Source organism: Dendrobates tinctorius, unplaced genomic scaffold (assembly GCF_039654945.1).
Source record: "Dendrobates tinctorius isolate UK_male_01 unplaced genomic scaffold, ASM3965494v1 ptg000011l, whole genome shotgun sequence".
In the NCBI taxonomy this organism is placed as follows: Eukaryota; Metazoa; Chordata; class Amphibia; order Anura; family Dendrobatidae; genus Dendrobates; species Dendrobates tinctorius.
The window spans coordinates 79,452,501-79,479,883 of record NW_027361679.1 but is presented as its reverse complement, the minus strand read 5'-3'; the positions used below and the strand labels follow the sequence as shown (position 1 = coordinate 79,479,883).

At 44.5% G+C, this 27,383-nt stretch overlaps 1 protein-coding gene across 2 annotated transcripts in view; it reads left to right on the top strand.

The window, feature by feature from the left end:
- TNKS (tankyrase) overlaps window positions 1-27,383 on the top strand; it is a 288,176-nt gene that overhangs the window by 202,646 nt on the left and 58,147 nt on the right. For both annotated transcript variants that reach the window (XM_073543626.1, XM_073543618.1), the window contains exons 19-20: window positions 455-692; window positions 8,210-8,292. In XM_073543626.1, coding sequence (XP_073399727.1) covers window positions 455-692; window positions 8,210-8,292 — 321 coding nt within the window. The remainder of the gene's footprint in view (window positions 1-454; window positions 693-8,209; window positions 8,293-27,383) is intronic.

Below are 27,383 nucleotides of genomic sequence, written 5' to 3'. Positions count from 1 at the left end.
CCAAATCTGTTATAAGTACATTATGGAACAGATATGTGCGTCGGACTGGGGTAGAAAGGGCCCACCAGTGTGTTGACCCGCTGTTCAGCTTCATGCACGTATCATATTACCCTCTTTCCCAAATATTCTTCTGCTTCTATATAAACTCTGTATTTTGTTGAATGAATGATGAGATCCTGCTTTTGTCTATGGCATACTCTTGCTTAGACGCCCACCAGAGGATTCTCCTGGTCTCCTGTGGGCCAGTCCGAGCCTGTGTGTGAGAAAACATAGGTCAATGAAACCACCTTTGAAAACCCAAATGAGCAGTTATGTAAATGTGATACAAATTGATCTTCTCAGCTCCTCTTGGACTATAACCCAGTGATAAATACATGGTAGTGTGATGTTATGCTTGAAGTGTATTTATTTCTTTAAAATAATTTTTGACTCCAGTCTTTTGCTTTTCTATTAGGCTGATGATATTCGAGCTCTGCTAATAGATGCAATGCCTCCCGAGGCTTTACCTAGCTGCTTCAAACCTCAAGCAACAGTAGTTAGTGCCTCAATTATTTCACCAGCGTCCACCCCCTCATGTCTGTCTGCTGCCAGCAGCATCGATAATCTGACTGGTCCCTTGGCTGATCTTGCTGTGGGCGGATCTGCAAATGCTGGCGATGGAGCTGCAGGGACAGAAAGGAAGGAAGGTGAAGGTAAAACTATGGGTTATGATTGGTTAAAGTAGAACATATGATCAAAAACACATTTATAAAGCTGCAAGTCCAGGAAAGGACAGAGTTTTCATTGGGAAAAAATATTGTTAGCAACATGGTATGTTCTTTTTTTATTAAATAAACAAAAATAAATGATAGGGATTGTCTCAGGAAAGCACGTCCTGTCCATATACTCTGTTAGACAAAACGAGCTGCTCCTGCTGTAGTGGGCAGTGAAAACCCTGTTACCTTCCTGAGACAGGAGATGGCGGCTGCTATGGATGAGATTCTATGGAGCAGGGAGGAGCTAGAGGCAGAGCTCTTCCTATTCACACAACGTTGTTTCCATAGCAACTGCCATCTCCTGTCTCAGTAATGGGAGCATCTGTCCTCACTGAGTACACATTTTACCTCTGAATTGGAAAAAGTGACAATGACTGATCAGTTCTGGGAGACAAAGAAGCCGGTTTCGCGAATAAGATATAATACAAAGTTGCTTATTTTCATGTGTACTACTGATTTATGGAAAAAAAAAAAATAACAGTGGTTACACTTTAACCCCTTCACCATCTTGGGCTTTTCCGCTTTTGAGTTTTCATTTTTCACTCCCCTTATTCATAGAATCATAGAATCGTAGAGTTGGAAGGGACCTCCTGGGCCATCTGGTCCAACCCCCTGCTCAAAGCAGGATTCGCTAAATCATCCCAGTCAGATGTCTGTCCAGCCTCTGTTTGAAGACTTCCATTGAAGGAGAACTCACCACTTCTCGTGGCAGCCTATTCCACTCATTGATCACTCTAACTGTCAAAAAGTTTTTTCTAATATCTAATCTGTGTCTCCTCCCATTCAGTTTCATCCCATTGCTTCTAGTCTTTCCTTGTGCAAATGAGAATAAAGTTGATCCTTCTACAATGTGACAGCCCTTTAGATATTTGTAGACAGCTATTAAGTCTCCTCTCAGTCTTCTCTTTTGCAAACTAAACATTCCCAAATCCTGCAACCTTTCCTCATAAGACAGGGTTTGCAGACCGGTCACCATTCTGGTCGCTCTTTTCTGAACTTGCTCCAGTTTGTTGATGTCTTTTTTAAAATGTGGTGCCCAAAACTGGACACAATATTCCAGATGAGGTCTGACCAAAGAGGAGTAGAGGGAAATAATGACTTCACGTGATCTAGACTGTATGCTTCTGTTAATACATCCTAGAATTGCATTTGCCTTTTTTGCTGCTGCATCACACTGTTGACTCATATTCAGTCTGTGATCTATTAGTATACCCAAGTCTTTTTCACATGTGCTGTCACTTAGCCCTATTCCTCCCATTCTATATATGCTTTTTTCATTTTTATTGCCCAGATGTAGTACCTTGCACTTCTCCCTGTTAAAAACCATTCTGTTAGTTACTGCCCACTTCTCCAGTAAGTGGGCAGCAACTAACAGAACAGCAACTTCCCAGAGAACTTTTTTTTATTATTATTTTTCTGTCAATATGGCCGTGTGAGGGCTTGTTTTTTGCTGGACGAGTTGTATTTTTGAACGACGTCATTGCTTTTACCATATACTGTACTGGGAGAAAAAAAAATTTAAGTGCAGTGAAATTGCAAAAAAAAGTGCAATTCTACAATTTGTTTTGTTTCTGTTTTTTTACCATTTTCAAAAAAAAAAGCTTAAACTGACCTGCGATTATGCTTCGCCAGGTCATTACAAGTTCATAGACACTAAACATGTATAGGTTCTTTTTTATTTAAAGGGAATCTGTCACCCATTTTTTTGAGATATCATGTAAAGATATCATTGAATTGTGTTACCTAAGTATTCTAGTCGTAATTTTGATCCCCCCTGACCCAGCACCTTTGATGCATAAATACCTTTTTTTATCACCCTTTCGATTTATTGTAAGTGCCGCGGTCCGGTCCGATGGGCGTGACTTATTCTCCTCCCCTCCACCTTGGCTTGCTGGACGTAATTTCTTCTGTGAATATCACAGATGCCGTTGTTTATTCGTGCCTGCGCATTGATAAGGCTGTTCGCGCTTGTGCAGTATGCTTTGCCCAACTATGGGCAAAGCATATAATCACTACTGCACATGCGCCGGTATTAATCCCTGCGTCTATGACCCGGAAGGCTTCATTTGCATATGAAGACTTCCGGGTCATAGACGCAAGGAAAAATACCAGCGCATGCGCAGTAGCGATTATATGCTTTGTCCACAGTTGGGCAAAGCATACTGTGCAAGCGCGAACAGCCTTATCAATGCACAGGCGCGAATAAACAACGGCATCTGTGATATTCACAGAAGAAATTACGTCCAGCAAAACAAGGGGGGTGAGGAGAATAAGCCACGCCCATCGGACAGGACTGCAGCGATTTCCATAAATCAGAAGAGTGATATAAAAGGTATTTATGCATCAAAGGTGCGGAGACAGGGGGATCAAAAGAATGACCAGAATACTTAGGTAACACACAATTCAATGATATCTTTACATGATATCTCAAAAAATGGGTGACAGATTCCCTCTAAGTGGCAAAAAAATTCCAAACTTTCTCAAATCGAAAAAAAAAAAAAAAAAAATGGGCTCCATTTCCAAGATTCATAGCGTCTCCATTTTTCGTGATCTGGGGCTGGGCGAGGGCTTATTTTTTTCCTTTTTTTTTACGCCGTTTACCGATCAGATTAATTCTTTTTTTATATTGATGGTCGGTTGATTCTGAACACCAAATGTGTTTATTTTTTGCTTTTTTTTTATTTTATTTTGAATGGGCAAATGGGGGAGTGATTAACTTTTTATTTTTTTTAAAATATTTTTATAACATTTTTTCTTTTTATTTTACACTTGCTTTAGTAGTCTCCATGGGGACTAAAAGCTGTGATCATCTGATCGCCTCTGCTACACACAGCAGAGCTTAATCCCTGCTCTGTGTAGCAAAAATGCTCACTTACTATGAGCGCCGCGTCCACTGGCACTAATAGATATCCTTCAATGACAACCACAGGGGTCTCCTACAGACCCCAGGTTGTCATGCCAACCCATCGGTGACCCGCAGTCACGTGGCATGGTCACCAGTGGGCGCGGGATTAGTGACACGCTCTAAAATTAGTGACACGTTTAACATGTTAACAGCCGCGGGTGGATCGCGATTCCACCTACAGCTGTTAGGGGCATACGTCAGCTGATGAAATCAGCCAACATGTGCCAGAAAAGTTGCAGGCTCAATGCCGTAGCTGCAGCCAACAAGGGGGTGGGCGACCTGATATGTACCTACAGTGCCTACAAGTAGTATTCAACCCCCTGCAGATTTAGCAGGTTTGATAAGATGCAAATAAGTTAGAGCCTTCAAACTTCACACAAGAGCAGGATTTATTAGCAGATGCATAAATCTTACAAACCAAAAAGTTATGTTGCTCAGTTAAATTTTAATAAATTTTAAACATACAAGTGTGGGTCAATTATTATTCAACCCCTAGGTTTAATATTTTGTGGAATAACCCTTGTTTGCAATTACAGCTAATAATCGTCTTTTATAAGACCTGATCAGGCCGGCACAGGTCTCTGGAGTTATCTTGGCCCACTCCTCCATGCAGATCTTCTCCAAGTTATCTAGGTTCTTTGGGTGTCTCATGTGGACTTTAATCTTGAGCTCCTTCCACAAGTTTTCAATTGGGTTAAGGTCAGGAGACTGACTAGGCCACTCCAACACCTTGATTTTTTGCATCTTGAACCAGGCCTTGGTTTTCTTGGCTGTGTGCTTTGGGTCGGTGTCTTGTTGAAAGATGAAATGACCACCCATCTTAAGATCCTTGATGGAGGAGCGGAGGTTCTTGGCCAAAATCTCCAGGTAGGCCGTGCTATCCATCTTCCCATGGATGCGGACCAGATGGCCAGGCCCCTTGGCTGAGAAACAGCCCCACAGCATGATGCTGCCACCACCATGCTTGACTGTAGGGATGGTATTCTTGGGGTCGTATGCAGTGCCATCCAGTCTCCAAACGTCACGTGTGTGGTTGGCACCAAAGATCTCGATCTTGGTCTCATCAGACCAGAGAACCTTGAACCAGTCTGTCTCAGAGTCCTCCAAGTGATCATGAGCAAACTGTAGACGAGCCTTGACATGACACTTTGAAAGTAAAGGTACCTTACGGGCTCGTCTGGAACGGAGACCATTGCGGTGGAGTACGTTACTTATGGTATTGACTGAAACCAATGTCCCCACTGCCATGAGATCTTCCCGGAGCTCCTTCCTTGTTGTCCTTGGGTTAGCCTTGACTCTTCGGACAAGCCTGGCCTCGGCATGGGAGGAAACTTTCAAAGGCTGTCCAGGCCGTGGAAGGCTAACAGTAGTTCCATAAGCCTTCCACTTCCGGATGATGCTCCCAACAGTGGAGACAGGTAGGCCCAACTCCTTGGAAAGGGTTTTGTACCCCTTGCCAGCCTTGTGACCCTCCACGATCTTGTCTCTGATGGCCTTGGAATGCTCCTTTGTCTTTCCCATGTTGACCATGTATGAGTGCTGTTCACAAGTTTGGGGAGGGTCTTAAATAGTCAGAAAAGGCTGGAAAAAGAGATAATTAATCCAAACATGTGAAGCTCATTGTTCTTTGTGCCTGAAATACTTCTTAATACTTTAGGGGAACCAAACAGAATTCTGGTGGTTTGAGGGGTTGAATAATAAATGACCCTCTGAATAAACTTTTCACAATTTAAAAAAAAATTAAACAAAGAAATAACATTCTTTTTTGCTGCAGTGCATTTCACACTTCCAGGCTGATCTACAGTCCAAATGTCACAATGCCAAGTTAATTCCGAATGTGTAAACCTGCTAAATCTGCAGGGGGTTGAATACTACTTGTAGGCACTGTATATATATTTAACCCTGCTGTTCTGTTCCCATGTACTATACGCTTGTATTGCTCCCGGGTCACTATGACCCGGTTTATTAAATCTTGATTTTAGATCCTCTAACTCAATTATTTTTATACCTTTTGCTTACTAGACTGTATGGGAACATGTTTGGAAATAAAAAAAAGAAAAATGAAATTGAAATCTTTATTTTATTTTTTTTATTCATAAAAAACTTAGTAATAAGCAAAACAAAAAATAGCAAACTACACATGTGGTAAAAAAAAAAAAAAACCAATACAAGCAAATCAAACATTTTGTGAACAAAAATTAAAGATAATAAACACTTCAATTTGAACATATTTACATGGTAATATTACTTTATGTATTCTTGCTTGAAGAACAATAAACATGGGCTTTGCATAAGAATTTTTTGCATCCAGAACGTGTAATACTTGTTTTATTATTACAAGAATAAGGGCAATAGCTGCACCTTTTTCTTTTTATTCTTGAAACACCGCTGGTAGAGGCCATAGGGGTAGAAGTGCTTGTGGAGGTCATGGTTTCACTTTCCTGAGCATGTTGCTGGATGCTCTGTACAAGGCCTGCTGCTCCTTCCGTTCTGGGTGTGACCTATCCTCAATATGTGGCCTAACCAGTGTTTTTCCAATAATAAAATCTGAGGAAAAAACAACCAGCTTCAAAAACAATAAGAGTTTCTATATTACATCAAAACATACCAGTGCTCAATGTCCAACCATCTAACATGCTAATCATTCAGTCAGAGCAGTGAGAATACTACACCACTTGTAAAAACATTGAGTCTTTCAAATGTAATTAACCCCCTGCTTCAACAAAGGAGCCAAGGAAAAAAAACATCTCTTAGCTGAAAAAAGTTTGTCAGCTTTGAAGACAGTATGCAGTGACCTATAGCTTACAGAATCACACAGTAATAACACTAAGTACATGTAAAAAAATAAAATAAAAGTATTCCTTTACAATATACAATCTACCAACAGAATTGAATAAGAAAAGCATATCAAGCTAGATACCTGTAAAAAGCCAATATACAGCCTGGAACAGAGATGTGTACAGAGTTGCTGTCCAAAGAAACTGAAAGGTCAAATGGTGCTAAAGCCCCGTTACACATAGCGATATCGCTAGCAATATCGCTATAACGTCACTGGTTTTGTGACGTTATTGCGATATTGCTAGCGATATCGCTATGTCTGGTACTTACCTCCGACCGGCTCCCCCGTTGGTTATCGCTGATCGCGCGAGAACGTCTTGGACCGTTTCTCGTCGTCAGCTTCCTGCTGGGTTTCCTGTGGCGCCGACGAGCGACGCGTGGAGCGGGCGGGAGGACGTCAGGATCGCCGCGTCTGACAGGTAAGTAGCGACCCCCGACCCTTGCTATGTCGCTGGTGAGATCTGCCTGTGTGGCAGCTCACTAGCGACCACTTAGCGATGCACCAGCGATCCATATCGTTGTTGGGATCGCTGGTGCATCGCTAAGTGTAATGGTACCCTAAGTGTGCTAGCATATGTGTACTGATAAGACCAGAGAAGATAAGAACCCTTCTGAAACCAAGGAGATAAGCCAGGAAGACAGAAAAAAAATCATTTGGAGGCCTTTAGAGCTCAGCTTTACAAAATAAGGCCCTCTCACACAGCGCGTTCTGCGCAGAATATACACGTGTAGTGCACACCTAGTGATCTCTCTCGATGCGCTCTACATTTTAGTATAGACTGCACACCAAAAATAATCAATATAAAGCCATTTTTATGGTGCGCAGATCTCAATGCATACACCCGGCAGAGCGCGAGTACGACCCCATTGAAATAATTTAGGAAATAAATTGATATACAATAGTAGATGCAATAAATAGACCCAACTGAGGTTATAACTCCTTTATTTCACTGAAAATATGGCCTCACAGCTGTAAAAAATGATTGCGGGTCATTATGACCCGAACACGACAAGTGTACAAATTTGCGTGTAGCAAAAAGTAAACACAAAAAAAAAAAAAAAAAACCTACTCATAGATGGGTCCCCCCAAATGAGGAAAAGTCAAGTAACCTCAAGTTTTAGAATCTTATAGAAAAATATCTACAGGGCCACACAAATTCTCTTACGGGTCACTATGACCCGAACATAACAGCATGGTTAAGGTGGTAAAGGGGTTAAAAGCTGCGGTTACAGATTAGCAGTGTTTAAATGGTTAAACCGCAGTGATTGGAGCAAGATACTGTTGCTGAACTTAACAAGATCCAAATATCAGAGGCAAGTCATGCATGCTTCCCTAGGACAGACTCAGTCTGAGGAAGAAATCATACATGTGCATTGGCCCATAGACTAACAGTGGTCTGGAGTGCTATCCAATGTTTTGTGGGGTCACACGCTGACCGAATATACGGTCATCTGCACAAGCCCTTTGAGGATAAGTCTTCAAAGTCACCAGCTTTTCAATGTTTTATTCCTTTGACATTTGTGCTTGCAGCTGTTTTTTTTTCTGTTTCTTTTCTTTTTTTTAAACCTTCATTTATTGCAGCAAATGCTGTGTTTTTCCTGAGCCATAAGGTATTGTGTAAAATATTTTAGGGCCTTTTCTGAGAATCTGAAAGTCCTCTGCAAGAAAACATTTTCAGTTTTTTTTTGTTTTTTTTTCTCGCCCCCACAGTTGTAGGTCTTGACATGAACATCAATCAGTTTCTGAAAAGCCTGGGTCTGGAACACCTTCGGGATATCTTTGAAACCGAGCAGGTAGGACGCACGCCAAATGTGTTATCTGTGCTGGCATCCCTACTTTCAAAGACAGCACTTCTGTCTCGCTGACCTGAAAGAGGGTAATGTGTTTCTTTTGAAGGAGATTGGAAGATAATTGCAACAGGATGATGTGAGCCTAGTCCCCAATATACTCTAAACAGACCGGCCTCTAACAGTTCTGTACACAGCTCACAGCTGTTTTAACATTTTTTTCCTTGTGTTAGATCATATTTTGATCTAAAAATCACGTGCATCCCTGCGCATATTGAAAAATCACCTACAAATTGTCTAAATCGACCAAGTTATTCATAAACTGTCAAAGCATCTTCTTTTTTTTTTTTTTTTTATAAAAACCTTCAAATTTCTGCATCCAAACCTCTTGGTAAAAGTTTAAAGGTTGGCAATTAGTTTTTATTGATGGCATAGCCTTTGGAAAGGCTTTCTTTACCTTGTTGGTGGGTGCAAAATTCGACAATCCTGACAATCAGCCGTTTCCGGACAAAAGTTCTCAGATGCTGCATGATACACAAAATCTCTGTAAGTTTAGCCTCCGATATACAATGTAAAATATAAAATTTACTTGGCAAACAGTCATGGTGGAGCACCAGGATATCCGATGTATCTCTGTAATGCTCAATGCTTGTGAATGGGCTGCACTAGCTTGTTAATAATGAGCAGGTATTCGGCAGGTATGGGCAGCGCTCACCCCAGATTGCTGTGATCTTAGTGTTGGCACACACATGTACTTTGCCATGAATATTTCAGAAACTAGCTATCCTGGGATTTTAAAATTGTTTGCAATCCATGTCTTCTCTCTGTTAACCCTGCAGCTTCAGGTTATTTTCATTTTCTATCTGTTGACTGCACGATGAAAAACAGAATTAATTTGGTTCCACAGCAGTTGAAGCTAAACTCCACATGTCCCTGAATAACAATGAGGTCTGATACTCCCAGCAGGCATATATCCCTCAAATCTGAGCTTGCTCCAAAAAGATAATTTGAAATGAAAAAGTTATGATGCATGTGAAGACTTCATAGGAAGTCTCAAGGGAAAATATTTGTTTAGACAGGGAATTAAAAAAAAAAAATAAATATGTTTGACTTTCAAAAGTGTATATGCTGATTCATGTCTTCATTTTATCTTGTCAAGATTTTAAATCTTGTAGTATTGAGCAAGGCTGTGGAGTCGGTATAAAATGGACAGACTCCGACTCCTAAAATATCTAATACATTGGGTTCAGTAGTACAATACAGGATGTGCTGTAAATGTTTTCATAAGAATTTGGGAAAGATATGAAATGTCTTATAAGGCTATGTGCCCACGATCTGGAACTGGCAGTGCTTTCGACTCGGGGCATGTTCGCTGTGCCCAAAGCGCTGCCGTCTATTGAGCGCAGGTGAATCCGCATGTGTTCACTGAACCATGCGGAATCAACGCATCTTATACATTGTATGGGTGAAATGTCTCTTTCGTAGACTAGCATCTCCGCAAGAGAAATTGCCATGCTGCAGTGGAAAGACATGCCGCATGTCCGTCTCAGTTTGTGAGCCGCGGGTATCTCTGGACGCATTGTGGGCATAGGATTTCTTGAAATCATCCCATCCACTATGCTGTAATAGCTTCACGCTGCACAAGTACACAGCTTCCAACCCACGTTTACTGATCGTAAGCACATACCCTAAATGTCTGTTCTATTCCTGATCTAAGTATCTGAGCTTTTACTTGAGATAAATCTGTGCTGTACTTTATGTACATGCTCAGTAGGGGGCAATGCTGTGGGGTTGGGAGTCAGTGAAAATGAGGAGTTGGAGGTTTGGCTTTCTGACTCCACAGCCCTGGTATAGAGTTATGTCACGTTATCCCTATAAAATCATACTACTTTAGACAATATTAAAACCTGCCATGCATATTAGATTGCCGTTGGCAGGCAGCCATTTTGGGTAGCTCTCCTATACAATGGAGTACGTGTTCAGGAGAGCACTCCTGTGTTCTCTGAGACAGCTGTTGCGAGTCATGTTTGCCGGCGGTTCTCTCTTTGAACACAGTGCAACTGGCAATCTGAAATTAAATGTGATTGATATGTGCCATGATCAGTTGTGCATGGGGCCTCAGTGCTATGTTTCAGACCAAGCAGTCTCTAACTTAGTGTAGTACCCTGTTGTGAGTTCATTTTCCCCTTCACCATTGAGGTCTGATGAACTCCCTCTTCTGGTGAAGGAAGGAAGTGAGGCTGATTACCAAGCACCTGAGCTGGATGATGATGACTGGGTGACTGGAATTGCTGACTGGATATAAGGCAGCCGACGCCCTTCTGCCTTGCTGGTGATCTCTCTGAGGGATTCTAGGAGACCAGTCTGATTCCTGCTCCTCAAAAGCTAAGTTTTCTGCTCTGCCTTTTGCATTTTTGTTTTGGTTTTGTTTTGCCTTGTTTTTCTGGATTTCTGCCATTTCCTGCTGGGGTGAGCTGAATTCCTTTTTGCTCTGTCTTCAGAAAATACCTGAGTACTGATAGTCTTTTTGAAGCCTAGCGTCTTCAGGGCTTTTTTCCCTATCAGTCTGTTGGCTCTTGTTTTGATAGGGTTTTGGCGGATTGCAGACAGCAGCTTTTCTATCCTGTCCCATTTAGTTAGCTTGGGCCCCATCATTTGCTCAGCCTATCTTTCTATCTGTGTGAGTGTCTTCATCTTGCTTCACCGTCATTATATGTTGGGGGCTGCCTATTGCTTTGGGCTCTGCTCTGGGGCAGTTTAGATTTCCTTTTCTGTCTTTAGGCTTTGTAGTTCTCCGGCTGTGATCGAGGGGTCTAGGGCACCGTAGGAATCCCCCACGGCTACTGCTAGTTGTTGTTGATAGGTTCAGGGGTCTGCAATCCGATAGCTGCCAACTCCTCTGGTTTTCTGGACTTAGCTAGTATTTCTGTTTTTTCCCCCTACCTTGCTCATTCACATGCTGCTGAACCAAAGATCCCTACTCCTGATGTGTTTTTTGGGGATCGGTCTAAATTTTTGAATTTCAAAAATAATTGTAAATTATTTTTTGCCTTGAAGCCTAACTCGTCAGGGAGCTCCGCGCAGCAGGTTAAAATTGTCATCTCTTTGCTGCGTGGCGATCCCCAGGATTGGGCGTTTTCTTTGAAACCAGATGATCCTATTCTGACTAATGTGAATGCATTTTTTCAAGCCTTGGGGTTGTTGTATGACGAACCTAATGCTATTGATCAGGCTGAAAAGATCCTGTTGGCATTGAGCCAGGGTCGAGATTCTGCAGAATTGTACTGTCAAAAATTCCGAAAGTGGGCGGTCCTTACTACCTGGAATGATAATGCCTTGGCAGCTCTCTTTCGGAAGGGTTTGTCAGAAGCCGTAAAAGATTCTATGGTGGGATTTCCTGTTCCCTCTGGTCTTGACGATTCTATGTCATTAGCCATTCAGGTTAATCGGCGTTTACGTGAACGCAGGACTGCACGAGAGGTGTTGCCACCTGTTGAACAAGTGTCTGAACCTATGCAATGTGATAGTTTTGTCCAGGGAGCAACGTCAGGAGTTCAGAAGGCGTAATAAGCTGTGTTTTTTTTGTGGAGATGCCTCACATATTATTTCTGTCTGTCCTAAATGAGAAAAACGTTTTGCACACACGTTTTCTGTGGGTGGTGTTCAACCTAAGTTTCTTCTGGCAATTACTCTGATCTGGTCCCTGTCCACATTTTCCGCCAAGGCTTTTGTGGATTCGGGAGCAGCCCTGAACCTAATGGACTTGGATTTTGCTAAACGTTGTGGATTTCCGATGACACCTCTGTGGATGCCTATCCCGTTGAGGGGGATTGATGCTACTCCTTTGGCGAAAAATAAACCTCAGTTTTGGACCCAGGTGGTAATGCGGGTCGCCCCAGACCATCAAGAAAATTTTAGATTTTTGGTGTTGCATAATTTGCATGATACCATTGTTCTGGGGTTTCCCTGGTTGCAAATTCATAATCCAGTTTTGGATTGGAAATCTGTGTCTGTGGTGAGTTGGGGTTGTCGGTGTGCCCATAGTGAGGCTCCGGTTTTTTTCCACCTCTCCTCAGTCGCATGATGTTCCTGACTATTTGGCGGACTTTTATGATGTATTTAGTGAGAATGAGTCTGCGTCTTTGCCTCCTCATAGGAGTTATGACTGTGCAATTGAACTGAGCCCGGGGTGTAAATTTCCCAAGGGTCGGCTCTTCAATTTATCTGTACCCGAGCACGAGGCTATGCGATCCTATATTAAGGAGGCGTTGGAGAAGGGTCATATTAGACCATCCTCTTCACCCTTAGGTGCTGGGTTTTTTTTCGTGGCCAAAAAGGATGGTTCATTAAGGCCTTGTATTGATTATCGTGCCCTCAACAAAATTACTATTAAATATCAGTATCCGTTACCCCTGATTTCGGATCTATTCTCCAGAGTTAAAGGTGCTTGCTGGTTTACCAAGCTTGACCTCAGGGGGGCGTATAATCTTATCCGCATTAAGCATGGGGATGAATGGAAGACGGCGTTTAATACTCCAGAGGGACATTTTGAGTACCTGGTGATGCCTTTTGGGCTCACTAATGCCCCTTCTGTCTTCCAGTGCTTCATGAACGACATTTTCCGAGACTTTGTGGATAAATTTTTGATTATCTGGATGATATTTTGATCTTCTCCAAGGATTGGGATTCTCATGTGGAACATGTTCGGACTGTATTCCGGATCTTGAGGGAGAATTCCCTATATGTCAAAGGATCGAAATGCCTTTTTGGGGTACAGAGGATTTCATTTTTAGGATTTATTTTGTCTCCGTCAACTATTGAAATGGATCCGGCCAAGGTACAGGCCATTTATGATTGGGTTCAGCCCACTTCTTTGAAGGCCCTCCAGAAGTTTTTGGGTTTTGCTAATTTTTATCGGAAATTTATAGCAAAATTTTCTAGTATTGCCAAGCCATTGACTGATCTGACTAAGAAGGGTGCTGATGTGTTGAATTGGTCTCCGGAGACTGTTTCTTCCTTTCAGGAGCTGAAGCGAAGATTCACTTCTGTCCCGGTTTTGCGGCAACCTGATGTCTCACTCCCGTTCCAGGTAGATGTGGACGCTTCTGAGATTGGTGCAGGAGCTGTTTTGTCCCAAAAGGATCCTGTAACATCTAAAATGAATCCCTGTGCTTTCTTTTCCCGAAAGTTCTCTCCATCTGAACGTAACTATGATGTGGGGAATCGGGAACTGTTAGCCATGAAATGGGCATTTGAGGAGTGGAGACATTGGTTGGAGGGAGCTAAACATCAAGTCGTGGTCCTCACTGGCCACAAGAATTTGATTTACCTGGAGTCGGCCAAACGCTTGAACCCTAGACAGGCTAGGTGGGCCTTGTTTTTTACACGTTTTGATTTTGTGGTCTCTTTTCGTTCTGGCACTAAGAGTGTCAAGGCTGACGCTCTCTCTAGGAGCTTCTTTGCTGATTCTCCTGTGGTGACCAAGCCTGCTACCATCTTAGGCGAAGGGGTAGTTCTTTCTGCCATCTCGCCCGATTTGAGACGTGCTCTGGAAGAGTTCCAGGAGGACAAACCTGAGCGTTGTCCCAGTGGAAAGTTGTATGTTCCTGACCAGTGGAAGAAGAGAGTGATGTCTGAAGTTCATTGCTCTGCATTGGCTGGTCATCCAGGTATTTTTGGTACTAGAGATCTGGTGAGTCGGTCTTTTTCGTGGCCCGCCTTGTCTCGTGATGTCAGGAATTTTGTGCAGTCCTGTGGGACTTGCTCCCGGTCTAATCCTTGTTCTCGCTCTAGTGGGTTGTTGATGCCTTTGCCCGTCCCCAGGAGGCCATGGACCCATATTTCAATGGATTTCATCTCTGATATGCCGGTCTCTCAGAGAATGACTGTTATTTGGGTGATTTGTGATAGGTTCTCTAAGATGGTTCATCTTGTACCACTCCCTTAGTTGCCATCTTCCTCTGAGTTGGTGCCCCTGTTTTTGCAACAGGTAGTTCGCTTGCACGGGATTCCTGAGAACATTGTATCTGACAGAGGAGTTCAGTTTGTGTCTAGATTTTGGAGGACTTTCTGTTCCAAGCTGGGAATTCAGTTGTCCTTCTCCTCTGCTTTTCACCCTCAGACCAATGGGCAGACGGAGAGAACAAACCAGACCTTGGAGTCGTGTTTGAGATGTTTTACTTCCGCTGATCAGGATGATTGGGTTTCATTTTTGCCCTTGGCCGAATTTTCTTTAAATAATAGAGCTAGTTCTGCCACTTTGATGTCACCTTTTTTTTGTAACTTTGGGTTTCATCCTCAGTTTTCTTCAGGGTAGGTGGAGCCTTCGGCCTGCCCAGGTGTTGACACTGTGGTGGAGAGAATGCACCAGATCTGGGACCAAGTGGTGGATAAGTTATCTCTCTCCCAGGAAAAGGCCCAGCGGTTTTCCAACCGACATAGGACCATTGGTCCCCAGTTTAAGGTTGGTGATATGGTTTGGTTATCATCAAAAAATATCGCTTTGAGGGTGGCTTCTCCTAAGTTTAAGCCTAGATTTATTGGACCTTTGATGTGGATTAATTTTTGATTTGGGTAGATTTACCCCTGTGCATACTGTGACCTGTCCTGATTAGGCAGAGTCTTATTGAGCGCTCAAAGGAAAAGAGGAAGCTACACTTAGTTAGCAACAACTCATTCCAGCAGAACTCTGGAAACTTTATTCATATATGGTCTTTTATCAGTTCGTATAAAGGAGTGGTTACTCATTAACATAAAGGCTTTACTTCTTAGCTAATTGGTCAGTTTAAATGCATTATCATATATGGGTGTCCGACCTGGGGTTATTTAGACACCATGTGATTTACTGTCCGGAGTCTTGCACTTGTCAGCAAGTCTCCAATATCGGCCGTACCACCTGGCCTAAGTTCCTCATTCCCTATGTCTGCTAGATATTTCTCAAGTCACAAGATAATGAGATGACTGGGTAGCAGGTTATTTCCACCAACTAGTTATAAGGTTCAAACTGTGAATATGTATCTGTGTGCAGTATATATGAGTATATAGCAGTATATAGCCTATATAAGAGTACATGAGTATATAGCCTATAGCAGGCAAGTGAGATCTATATGAAATACATATATATTTCCATAACAATCCCCCCTTAGATAACACTTGCCCTAAAATCCTGTTCCTGGCCCAAAGCGCTGCAACTCTTTTATGCTGCCAATGGACTGACATATGCCTAGTGCATACATCCTCCTCTGTACAGACTTTTCGCAAATGGGCAGTCAGGAGATCTGTCCCTAAAGGGGGTGTGGTGCAATGTAATCAAAGTCTCTTAGTTAGCAGTCTGTGCAGTCAGTGCATGTGTATTCTCCGTCAGGTAGGTAATTATTCAGTCAGGGAGGTCATCCACAGCATCATTCCAGCTCAGGTGTATCTTCTGGTATGAAGGCCTTTTCGTGCAATGCGATGCGTGGATCCAGGTGGGGGTTCTCTCCAGGTCGGTGGCGTCAGCACTTGAAGAAGGGCCATCGGATCTGGGATCGAGTGCTTCTCTTTACAGACTTTTTTCACCAACACTCAGCAGTCTCCTGACTTCAGGACCTGCATACCAGGCACCGAATCTGGACCTGGCAATGAAGGAGAAAACTCGAGAATGGACATTAGCAAGATTCTTGATAAATTCAATTACACATGCAGACAAAGTATCATATTGCATAGTCAACTGCTAAGTAAAGAATACCCCTAAACTGGGTTTTTTACCCAAATAAAGTTTCATATTGGTGACAGCTTTTTCTGAGCCTATGGGAGTGTCTAATGCCAGGGTTTGTCTGTCTCTTGGGCAAATTTTTTAGCATGCTGCTCTTAAGTGTCCCACCTAGTCTATGGTGTGGGATGGTGAGTAGTGTGTAGGCCTAAGTCTGACCCTACTGCTGATCAGGTCTCTTGTGTTAGGTTTGCGGTGTATGCGGATCCCTGATCACTTGCTATTGCTTCTGGAAACCCCATATCTGCACACTATTTTTGAGAGTAGCTTCTTTGCAGTAGTCTTTGCCAACTGTTTCCTTACTAGGAAGTCTTCAGGCCAGATGATGTGGGGGAACTTTTCCCGCTTGTCCGATGTTAAATTTGTCGGTGGCCGAACAGCTGCTGGGAATCTTCACTGTTGAGGTGTGAGTTGAGTCCAATCAGGTCATTCATCTGTGTCTTCAATTCTGTGTGGAGGCCATGTGCCCATTGAACCACCGTAGGGTACACACTTTGAGATAGACTGGGTCTGTCTTGAGGTAGACGTTTTGAGGTAGACAGTTTGAGGTAGACTAGGTCTGTCTTTAGGTAGACGTTTTGATGTAGACGGTTTCTTGGAGCCCAGTGCTTTTGGCCTTCAGCATCCAGCTTTCCTTCTCCTTCTGAGTCTGACCCTGTTACTTCTTGTACAGGTTTCAGGAAGTCATTTTGTCAGGTTTAGTGACTGGGTTGTGGTAATTGACATTCTCTGAGCTGATTGTGGGATTTTAGCTGAGGTTCCGTCTATGTCTGCGCCTCCCTCTGTATGAAGACTCGGGTTAGACTGTGTCAGAGGAGGACTTGGGACTCTTTGCATTGGTACCGATCCAGCCGACATTCTCAGGGGATGAGGGGGAAGGTCAAACTGTTGAAGCCTTGGGATGCCTTCGGACTCATGCAGCTCGTCTCGGGGGGATGGGGTAAGTGTTGCCGTGGACTGCTGACCGTAGGACTGTGCTGGAGAAGAAGCTTCCCCACGAGAGGGTGGTGGAGGACAATCTTCTGGAATGTTCTCCATCAAATACATCCTTTCTGGAAAGGTAGGCACCATTCTTCTGCCTCAGAATTCATATCCACGTCAGAGTCTTCATCCTGGAAGTGATTCAGCTTGTTGGCTGGTGGAGGAGGAGGCAGCACTTCTGTCCAATTCAGAGATGGCATCTTCAACGGTTTTCCCATTGACTTCTGTTTGCCAGGTTTTCTCGTCTTCAGTCATGTAGTAGCCGTCCGGCTCTACGACCTTTCCCATTTTCCATATTGTCTTCCTCTGGCTGCTTCTTTGGCTGCCATGTCTGCTGTTGATGCCCCGTGTCTCTACTGTGTTCAGTTTTCCGTGTGCCTTGGCCTTCAGCACTGCCACCACTTTTAGTAGTTGAAGAGCATCCAGCAGGTCTCTGATAGCCCCATGGTGCTTCACGGTCGATCTGCTTGCTGTGATGAAGTTTCTTGCAGCCCAGATGGGTCCGAAGTCGGGTGCCATGTCATGCGAGTACCTGGAAGTTTTTTGTTCTTCGCAATCTGGCAGGTCTTTCATCAGCTCTATCAGCTCCGCTTCTTGGGCTCTTGGGCTAACAACCTTCTGGACCATAGAATGTCTTGATTGCTGGTCGCTGCACATCCGCTTCTTGGGCTCTTGGGCTAACAACCTTCTGGACCATAGAATGTCTTGATTGCTGGTCGCTGCACATCCCGTGTGGAACCTTCCTTCATCATCTGCAAAACCGGAGCCATCTACGGTATCTTGCAGATTTTTCATCTGAGGGTCCGTATCCGCATCCCCCCTTGGGAGTGGGAGTAGAGACAGGTAATGGCTGCGAGCACTGAAGAGTGATGGAGAGCAGCCTTGTGCTGCGGGTATTGTTTTCATGCAGGAGGGCCCCCCTTGCAACTGGATCCAGGCCGGCTGAGAGGTAGTCTAGAGGCCTCTGGTTTTCCTCCGTGGGTCTGTTTTAAGCCTGGCCAGTAGCATGACCTTCTCCATCTTGGTCCTTCTTTTTCCGTTTTGGTCAGGACGGGATGGCTTCTCGTAGTCGGGGAGGCCTAGAGTTGGCGCAGAGACTATGAAGTCTTTCAGTTTCCTGTACGAGATGAAGGTTTCAATGCGTTGATGCAATTGTACAGAGGCTGCATTAAGTCTAGAGCACCAGGAATCCAAGTTCTGCAGTATGAGACTAGACTAAGGAAGGCCTGCATCTTCGGAGTTGTTGAGGGAGCCATCTTCTCCTCGGCGGTCTTCCAGTCATCTGTCAAGTGTTTTGTCCAGTGGGCGATACGGTGTCTTCAGGAACTTGCTTTTGACACCACTGGTCTCTGTTTTTGCAGAACTTACGTTGCTGCTCCATCAGGCAGTGTAGAGGAGGCATGGAAAACGCTGTGCGGGTAGTGGTGTCGATGACTTCTGCATGCTCTGCAATCCAGTTGGTGGGGACGGAGGGCAATGCTCTGGCGAGCTGTGAAAGGCTGTTCCGGGCCCTCTTGGGCCTCACTGTCCATTTGTTCCATACCCCCCTTGTGCGTTTTCAGGAACTGGTCGTCCAGGTGAGGGGGAACATTGAGGGACGCTTCGGGCAGATCCATTGCCGTGAGCACCGTTGCTGTGGCTGGCACATTTGTCAGCAGAGTGTGCAGATCTGGCACAACTGGGGTTTCAAACACAGTTGCTTCGCTCACAGTCCTCAGGTTATGCACCATTCAATCTGGTCTGGTTCTCCTTTCACAGTCTTCCTCTTGATCGAGAGAAGCTGGGACCGCATGATGATTCCCGTGGGTGAGGCGGCTCAATCTGGCCTTGCTCTTCACAGTGCCATGAGTGACTCCCATCTTCTGGCACAGGGCTGGCAGGAAACCAGCCGTTTGCTGGCGTCCTCTTCGTCAGAGATGACGTCCAGCTGAGCTTTCTTGCTCTCACAGGGGGTCTTCTTGCTGGGGCGTCTTTTTTTTACCAGCCAGCAGCAGTTCCTTTCACCCAGCTTGATTTCTGGTCAGCATCTTGTTAACCAATTTGAAGAGCTGAGTGGCTGTCTTCTGGTCCAGGGCCTGAATTAACTTCAGGGAGCACCTTCAGAATCTTGTCCAAGATGATCCTCTGGCGCTGGAGCCGGAAGCAGTGCAGCCATTTCACGAAGCGGGTGTGGTCTCTCTGGGTTGAGAGTTTTCCTGGCCCATGCCAAAGTTCTTAGGCCGTTTCTTCAACAGCAATTCCACTTAGACCTCCAGCTGGTCAGAGGCAGTTTAGCTCTGGCTGATGAGCTGCGGATGCTGGGCCTTCGGAGCGTCTGGGGTTCCAGACTTGAGTGACACCCGCACTGGCGCAACTTGAAGTCTCCCTTGGGCCATAGGCTTCTGGGTGCTATGTCCAGCACCTCCTTGGGTAGGCTTGCACCGGTTATTCGAGCGAGGCTCTTGTAGGGCCACCAGCATGATTAATTCTTCCTGGGCCTGGGGTGGAGAGGAGGTCAAGGTCACATCTTCATGGGACACTTTGGTCACCTTCAGTTCCTGCAGTAGGTCTGCGCTCATCAGGTGGGGTGGGCAGGTCTCCACCGTAAACAGGAACAGGATGGAGTGTCCTGGCAGTGTCCTCATGCTTAGGGGCTTGCAAGCTGGGGAACATCTGTCTTGACCTTTAATCCCCATACAAGACACAGAGTGGGGTCGGGGATTTTCACTTCTGACTGCACCAGTGTCCACAAGGAAAGATATGACAGCCCCCAGTGATTTGAGGTATTGGGTCCGCTGATGGGGTTTCACTTGTCATGGCTGTGACGTCTGGCGGACCTGGTTTGCCTCATTGTCTTCTGTGTTTCTTTCTTGGTCTACTCCTCTGCGTGATGACCTGGGTTGCCGGGGTGCTGTGCACCGGTTCCGGAAATGGCCAAGGTTGCCACAGTTGAAACACCTGACAGGTCTTCTGTCTCTGCAGGGTGGTTGCTCCTCCACGTCAGTGGCCATCACGGGAGGGCCTGTCCTCCATACTCCTGGGAGGGACTCAATTCTTCTGGCTACTGTAAGCAGGACAACTACTGCTATTGTCCTGTACTCAGGCCTGGCCACTATCAGCAGTCTCTTGATTGGTTCTCTTAGTCCATGCACAAAGGCCTGTGCCTACATCTGTCCGTGTATCTGATCATGAATAGTGAAGCCTAAAATTTGGAATACTTGCCTCACTCTGCCATGAAACTCGTCTACAGACTCTCTCGGCTTCGCTCATGTTATGCAGGCTGAGTGCTTGTCTGGTGTTGGCCCACTCTCTAAGCTGTTCAATTAGCTTTGATCCTGATTCCCAGGAATGCACATCTAATTCTGATGGAAGCTTGAGGTGTTCCTTCATGGCTTTAGAATACTGAACACCTGACTAGGGGTGAAGGGCACATAGTGTAAGAGTTCGGGAGGGCACCTGTGTTGTCATGTGTGGGGAGTGATTCACTTTCTTCTCCCGGTGTTAGAACTGTCTCTTTAGAGAGAGTGCCCTGTGGAACTAGGAACACCTCATTGTCTGGATCTGGCACTGGGCCAGCGGGTGACTATGAACTGAGAGGTGGGTGAGAAAAAGAAAGAGAGGGAAGGGTGGAGGAGAGAGATGGGAGGAGGAGAAGTGAGAGATAGTGGAGGAGAGTGGGGAGGAGACAAAAAGGGAGGAGATGGTGAAGACAAGGAGGAGGGAAGAGGAGACGGGTGTGGTGGATGAGAGGTGGGCGTTGGTGATGAAAACGGAAAGGGAGGAGAGAGAGATGAGAGAGGGGAGGAGATTTTGGATTGTGAGAATAGCAGAGATAGAGGGAGGAGAGAGACGAGAGGAGGGAAGAGTGAGGAGAGAGGAGATGGGGGGCAGACTGCTTCCCCCCCTGCCGTCACGGAAGGCATTCTTAGACCTGTGGTCCTTCTCAGACGGCACAGATTAGTATGAAAACACTTTTTCCTACACGTAAAACAAAAAACCAATCCTGTCTTGTTCACACTATCTGCTATCACCTTCTGCGCTGTTAAAATCCTCTGTCACTTTAAGAAATGCAGACGGCAATTACTAGCTACTTCCCTTTTTCCTTTCAGTACATCATACCATGCTGCAGCATACGGAGCTGTCCGTAGAAAATGACATGCTTAACTTTCTGAATAACACCTACTGTGTCTGTTCCAAAAACTTCAAAAAAGTGAGTGATTAAACCTTTAAACACTTTGCAACCCCTTTTAACCTGCTTAAAAGGGAACAAAACAAGAATATTTAGTGAATAACCCAACGCAGGTAAAAATTCTCTTTTTAACAAAACTGAAAGAAAGAGGTGAAAACTAAACCTAAAAAACTGACAAAATGTCACAAAAAGTGGAAGAAAACTAAAGAGATAAAAAGGGAAAAATGATTTTTCTTTCTTTTTTTCCTTAAAAAGATTTTGAGGATGAAACCCAAAAATAATTGATAAAATCATAACGTATATAGTATATAAACTTTGAAAAAAAGAATCCACGCAGAAGAACCAAAAACCAAATAATATGGAAAAATGGAGGGAAAAAGGAAAGAAAAAACACAAGTTGGTAAACCTTGGTAAAATGCTGCAAAAATAAAAATCTAAAAATTAATACAGCCTCCAACAATAAAAAGTGTTAATTCAGAATGCAGGCACTCAACTTCCTCTTTTTTATGCCTGTGTCTCTGTAAAATCTGAGAACAATGTAATGGGAGGGAGGGGTGAAGTGCCCACAGACTCAGCTTTCCCAAAACTTCTAACACTGCAGTAACAAAAGCCTCTACCAAAAATGCAAAATAAAAGATAAAATAGGGAAAAAGAGAGTCCAAAATATAACAATATGAAAAAAAAAATATATATATATATATATAAATAAAATCAGGGGCACACCCTGCAGGCAAAAGAGGAAGTTTACAATAAAAAAGGCAAAACTCTTTCTGCTTCAGATCTTTGCGGAAACCTGCAGTGAATTCACATATAGACGTCCGGGGAGAGAGATCGAAAGCCCTTCTGTGACACGTCAAACAGCTGCTGACAACCGGTAACTGCCAATCACCCATGGCGCTTTGGTTAGCACCGGGATGTATCACCCTCCGTCTACTGGGAGACGGGAGCCGTGATATCCCACTAGATTATCACCCCTCCGTGTGCACCCGAGAACCGTGATAATCTCTCCAGTGATCAGTCTGTGATATCCCCCCAGTCTGCCGCATCCGCGTGTGTGCGGGGACTGTGGCAGCCGAGGGATTCACCTGTGATACCTCCTTTAAGCTGACACCTCCGTGTATGTGTGCGAGGACCGTGACAGCTTTTTCAGAGGAATTCACCTGTGATATCCAGTCTAAGTCAAAACCTCCGCGTGTGTGCGGGGACGTGATCTGACTTAGAGAGACTCAGTCTTGTTATCGGTGTCTCAGCAGCCACAAATCAAGTCACAGCCTCCACCAACTCTCTCACCCGGATCTCAGACACACAGGATCACAGTAGACACTTAGCTTATCCCAGGGTTTGGATTTGCTCGTGGACTTTTCAACACTACCTGGGTTTGGTGACCACACTGACCAGCTAGAGTTGCTGACCCGGACTGGGCACAGGGAACATTCAGGTAAGATAACTAGATTTTCTTACCTTACTTATGGAGTTGCGCAAATCTCCGTTCCCATGAGCCAAAACCTTGGCCGGCACCTCTGTCCTCTCCGGCCAGCAGGATCCCCATGCGTTTTCGTCCACGGCCTCGTTGGGCGCCACTTGATGTGGATTTATTTTTGATTTGGGTAGATTTACCCCTGTGCATACTGTGACCTGTCCTGATTAGACAGAGTCTTATTGAGCGCTCAAAGGAAAAGAGGAAGCTACACTTAGTTAGCAACAACTCATTCCAGCAGAACTCTGGAAACTTTATTCATATATGGTCTTTTATCAGTTCGTATAAAGGAGTGGTTACTCATTAACACAAAGGCTTTACTTCTTAGCTAATTGGTCAGTTTAAATGCATGAACATATATGGGTGTCCGACCTGGGGTTATTTAGACACCACGTGATTTACTGTCCGGAGTCTTGCACTTGTCAGCAAGTCTCCAATATCGGCCGGACCACTTGGCCTAAGTTCCTCATTCCCTATGTCTGCTAGATATTTCTCAAGTCACAAGATAATGAGATGACTGGGTAGCAGGTTATTTCCACCAACTACTTATAAGGTTCAAACTGTGAATATGTAGCTGTGTGCAGTATATATGAGTATATAGCAGTATATAGCCTATATAAGAGTACATGAGTATATAGCCTATAGCAGGCAAGTGAGATCTATATGAAATACATATATATTTCCATAACACCTTACAAGATTTTGGAGATTATTAATCCGGTCTCTTTTCGTTTGGCTCTTCCTGTCACATTTAAAATCCATAATGTGTTTCATAAGTCCTTGTTGAAGAGGTTTGTTGAACCAGTTGTTCCAGGGGTGGCACCTCCGGACCCTGTATTGGTTGAAGGTAACACGGAATATGAGGTAGAGAAGATACTGGATTCCCGTCTGGCTAGACGGAGACTCCAGTATTTGGTTAAGTGGAAGGGTTATGGTCAGGAGGATAATTCCTGGGTCTCTGCCTCTGATATTCATGCCAAAAGATTGGTGCGTGCCTTTCATCGGGCTCACCCTGATCGCCCTGGTGGCGTGGATGAGGGTTCGGTGACCCCTCCTCAAGGGGGAGGTACTGTTGTGAGTTCATTTTCCCCTTCACCATTGAGGTCTGATGAACTCCCTCTTCTGGTGAAGGAAGGTAGTGAGGCTTATTACCAAGCACCTGAGCTGGATGATGATGACTGGGTGACTGGAATTGCTGACTGGATATAAGGCAGCCGACGCCCTTCTGCCTTGCTGGTGATCTCTCTGAGGGATTCTAGGAGACCAGTCTGATTCCTGCTCCTCTAAAGCTAAGTTTTCTGCTCTGCCTTTTGCATTTTTGTTTTGGTTTTGTTTTGCCTTGTTTTTCTGGATTTCTGCCATTCCCTGCTGGGATGAGCTGAATTCCTTTTTGCTCTGTCTTCAGAAAATACCTGAGTGTCTTTTTGAAGCCTAGCGTCTTCAGGGCTTTTTTCCCTATCAGTCTGTTGGCTCTTGTTTTGATAGGGTTTTGGCGGATTGCAGACAGCAGCTTTTCTATCCTGTCCTATTTAGTTAGCTTGGGCCCCATCATTTGCTCAGCCTATCTTTCTATCTGTGTGAGTGTCTTTTCATCTTGCTTCACCGTCATTATATGTTGGGGGCTGCCTATTGCTTTGGGGTCTGCTCTGGGGCAGTTTAGATTTCCCTTTCTGTCTTTAGGCTTTGTAGTTCTCCGGCTGTGATCGAGGGGTCTAGGGCACCGTAGGAACCCCCCACGGCTACTGCTAGTTGTTGTTGATAGGTTCAGGGGTCTGCAATCCGATAGCTGCCAACTCCTCTGGTTTTCTGGACTTAGCTAGTATCTGTTTTTGCCTCCTACGGTGACTCATTCATAACAGTACCCTTCTTATTTTTTTCCAATTTTCCTGCTTTTCTTATCCGCAAGATTTTTATTAAGTAACTAGCTGAAGAGCCCGGCGCTGCCTAACGAACTACGATTAGTTCTAACAAATTATAATGAATATATATGTGTGTATATGTGTGTGTGTGTGTGTGTGTGTGTGTGTGTATATACACTCACTGGCCACTTTATTAGGTACACCTGTCCAACTGTGTGTTAAGACTTAATTTCTAATCAGCCAATCACATGGCGGCAACTCAGTGCATTTAGGCATGTAGACATGGTCAAGACAATCTCCTGCAGTTCAAACCGAGCATCAGTATGGGGAAGAAAGGTGATTTGAGTGCCTTTGAACGTGGCATGATTGTTGGTGCCAGAAGGGCTGGTCTGAGAATTTCAGAAACTGCTGATCTACTGGGATTTTCACGCACAACCATCTCTAGGGTTTACAGAGAATGGTCCGAAAAAGAAAAAAAAAACAGTGAGCGGCAGTTCTGTGGCCGGAAATGCCATGTTGATGCCAGAGGTCAGAGGAGAATGGGCAGACTGGTTCGAGCTGATAGAAAGGCAACAGTGACTCAAATTGCCACCCGTTACAACCAAGGTAGGCAGAAGAGCATCTCTGAACGCACAGTGCGTCGAACTTTGAGGCAGATGGGCTACAGCAGCAGAAGACCACACTGGGTACCACTCCTCTCAGCTAAGAACAGGAAACTGAGGCTACAATTTGCACAAGCTCATCGAAATTGGACAGTAGAAGATTGGAAAAACGTTGCCTGGTCTGATGAGTCTCGATTTCTGCTGCGACATTCGGATGGTAGGGTCAGAATTTGGCGTAAACAACATGAAAGCATGGATCCATCCTGCCTTGTATCAACGGTTCAGGCTGGTGGTGGTGGTGTCATGGTGTGGGGAATTTTTTCTGGGCACTCTTTGGGCCCTTGGTACCAATTGAGCATCGTTGCAACGCCACAGCCTACCTGAGTATTGTTGCTGACCATGTCCATCCCTTTATGACCACAATGTACCCAACATCTGATGGCTACTTTCAGCAGGATAATGCGCCATGTCATAAAGCTCGAATCATCTCAGATTGGTTTCTTGAACATGACAATGAGTTTACTGTACTCAAATGGCCTCCTCAGTCACCAGATCTCAATCCAATAGAGCATCTTTGGGATGTGGTGGAACGGGAGATTCGCATCAGGGATGTGCAGCCGACAAATCTGCGCCAACTGTGTGATGCCATCATGTCAATATGGTCCAAAATCTCTGAGGAATGCTTCCAGCACCTTGTTGAATCTCTGCCACGAAGAATTGAGGCAGTTCTGAAGGCAAAAGGGGGTCCAACCCCTTACTAGCATGGTGTACCTAATAAAGTGGCCAGTGAGTGTATATATATATATATATATATATATATATTTATATTTTGTGGTGTAAAGACCACTGTGTCCACTAGGGGGCACTGTGTAGATGTCCCAAGAGAGAGGATGAGTGGCAGAATATGGAAGGACCGTTATGTATCTCAAGGTGGGTGGCCTTGAGATGGAGACTTATGTATGTGTGTTGATCAGCAAGGACATTGCTGAGGTGTTGTTTCAATGTGTCAGGGAGAAGTCTCCAGGGGGTGTGTTTAAAGAACAATGTTGTAAAGAGTGTAAGTGGTTGAAGGACCTGTGATGAGGTCATAATCATGTGACCCGGTGGGCGTGGCTATATATACATGTACTCCCACAGGTTAAGCAAATGTCCATTACACAGGCTCTTCAGCCTCAGCGTTATCTCACCCCCGTCAGGGTTAGCTCACGGTTCCTTCACCATGCGGCAGAAGTCCATTCCCTCCAGGGAATTCCCAGGCACGTGCAGCCATTCAACACAGCGTTCCCTGCTGTCAGGAAGACGACCCCATCTCTCTCTCAGACAGGGCCTTCCACACTGGACCAACCAGGTCCCAGCATTCACCACATGTGACCTACCCTGGCCACATTATATGGCCCATAGCCACGCCCACCGGGTCACATGATTATGACCTCATCACAGGTCCTTCAACCACTTACACTCTTTACAACAATTTTCTTTAAACACACCCCCTGGGTGTGTTTGTAGGTAACTAGGCACGCCCGTCTCCCTAGCTACCAGGAGACTTCTCCCTGACACATTGAAACAACACCTCAGCAATGTCCTTACTGATCAACACACATACATAAGTCTCCATCTCAAGGCCACCCACCTTGAGATACATAACGGTCCTTCCATATTCTGCCACTCATCCTCTCTTGGGACATCCACACAGCGCCCCCTAGTGGACACAGTGGTCTTTACACCACAAACTATAAAAATATACACACACACACACATATATATGTATGTATGTATGTGTGTGTGTGTGTGTGTGTGTGTGTGTGTGTGTGTGTGTATATATATATATATATATATATATATATATATATATATATATATATATATATATATATATATATATATATATACACACAGTACAGACCAAAAGTTTGGACACACCTTCTCATTTGCAGAGTTTTCTTTATTTTCATAACTGAAAATTGTAGATTCACTCTGAAGGCATCAAAACTATGAATTAACACATGTGCAATTATATAATTAACAAAAAAGTGTGAAATAACTGAAAATGTCTTATATTCTAGGTTCTTCAAAGTAGCCACCTTTTGCTTTGATTACTGCTTTGCACACTCTTGGCATTCTCTTGATAAGCTTCAAGAGGTATTCACCGGAAATGGTCTTCCAACAGTCTTGAAGGAGTTCCCAGAGATGCTTAGCACTTGTTGGCCCTTTTGCCTTCACTCTGCGGTATAGCTCACCCCAAACCATCTCGATTGGGTTC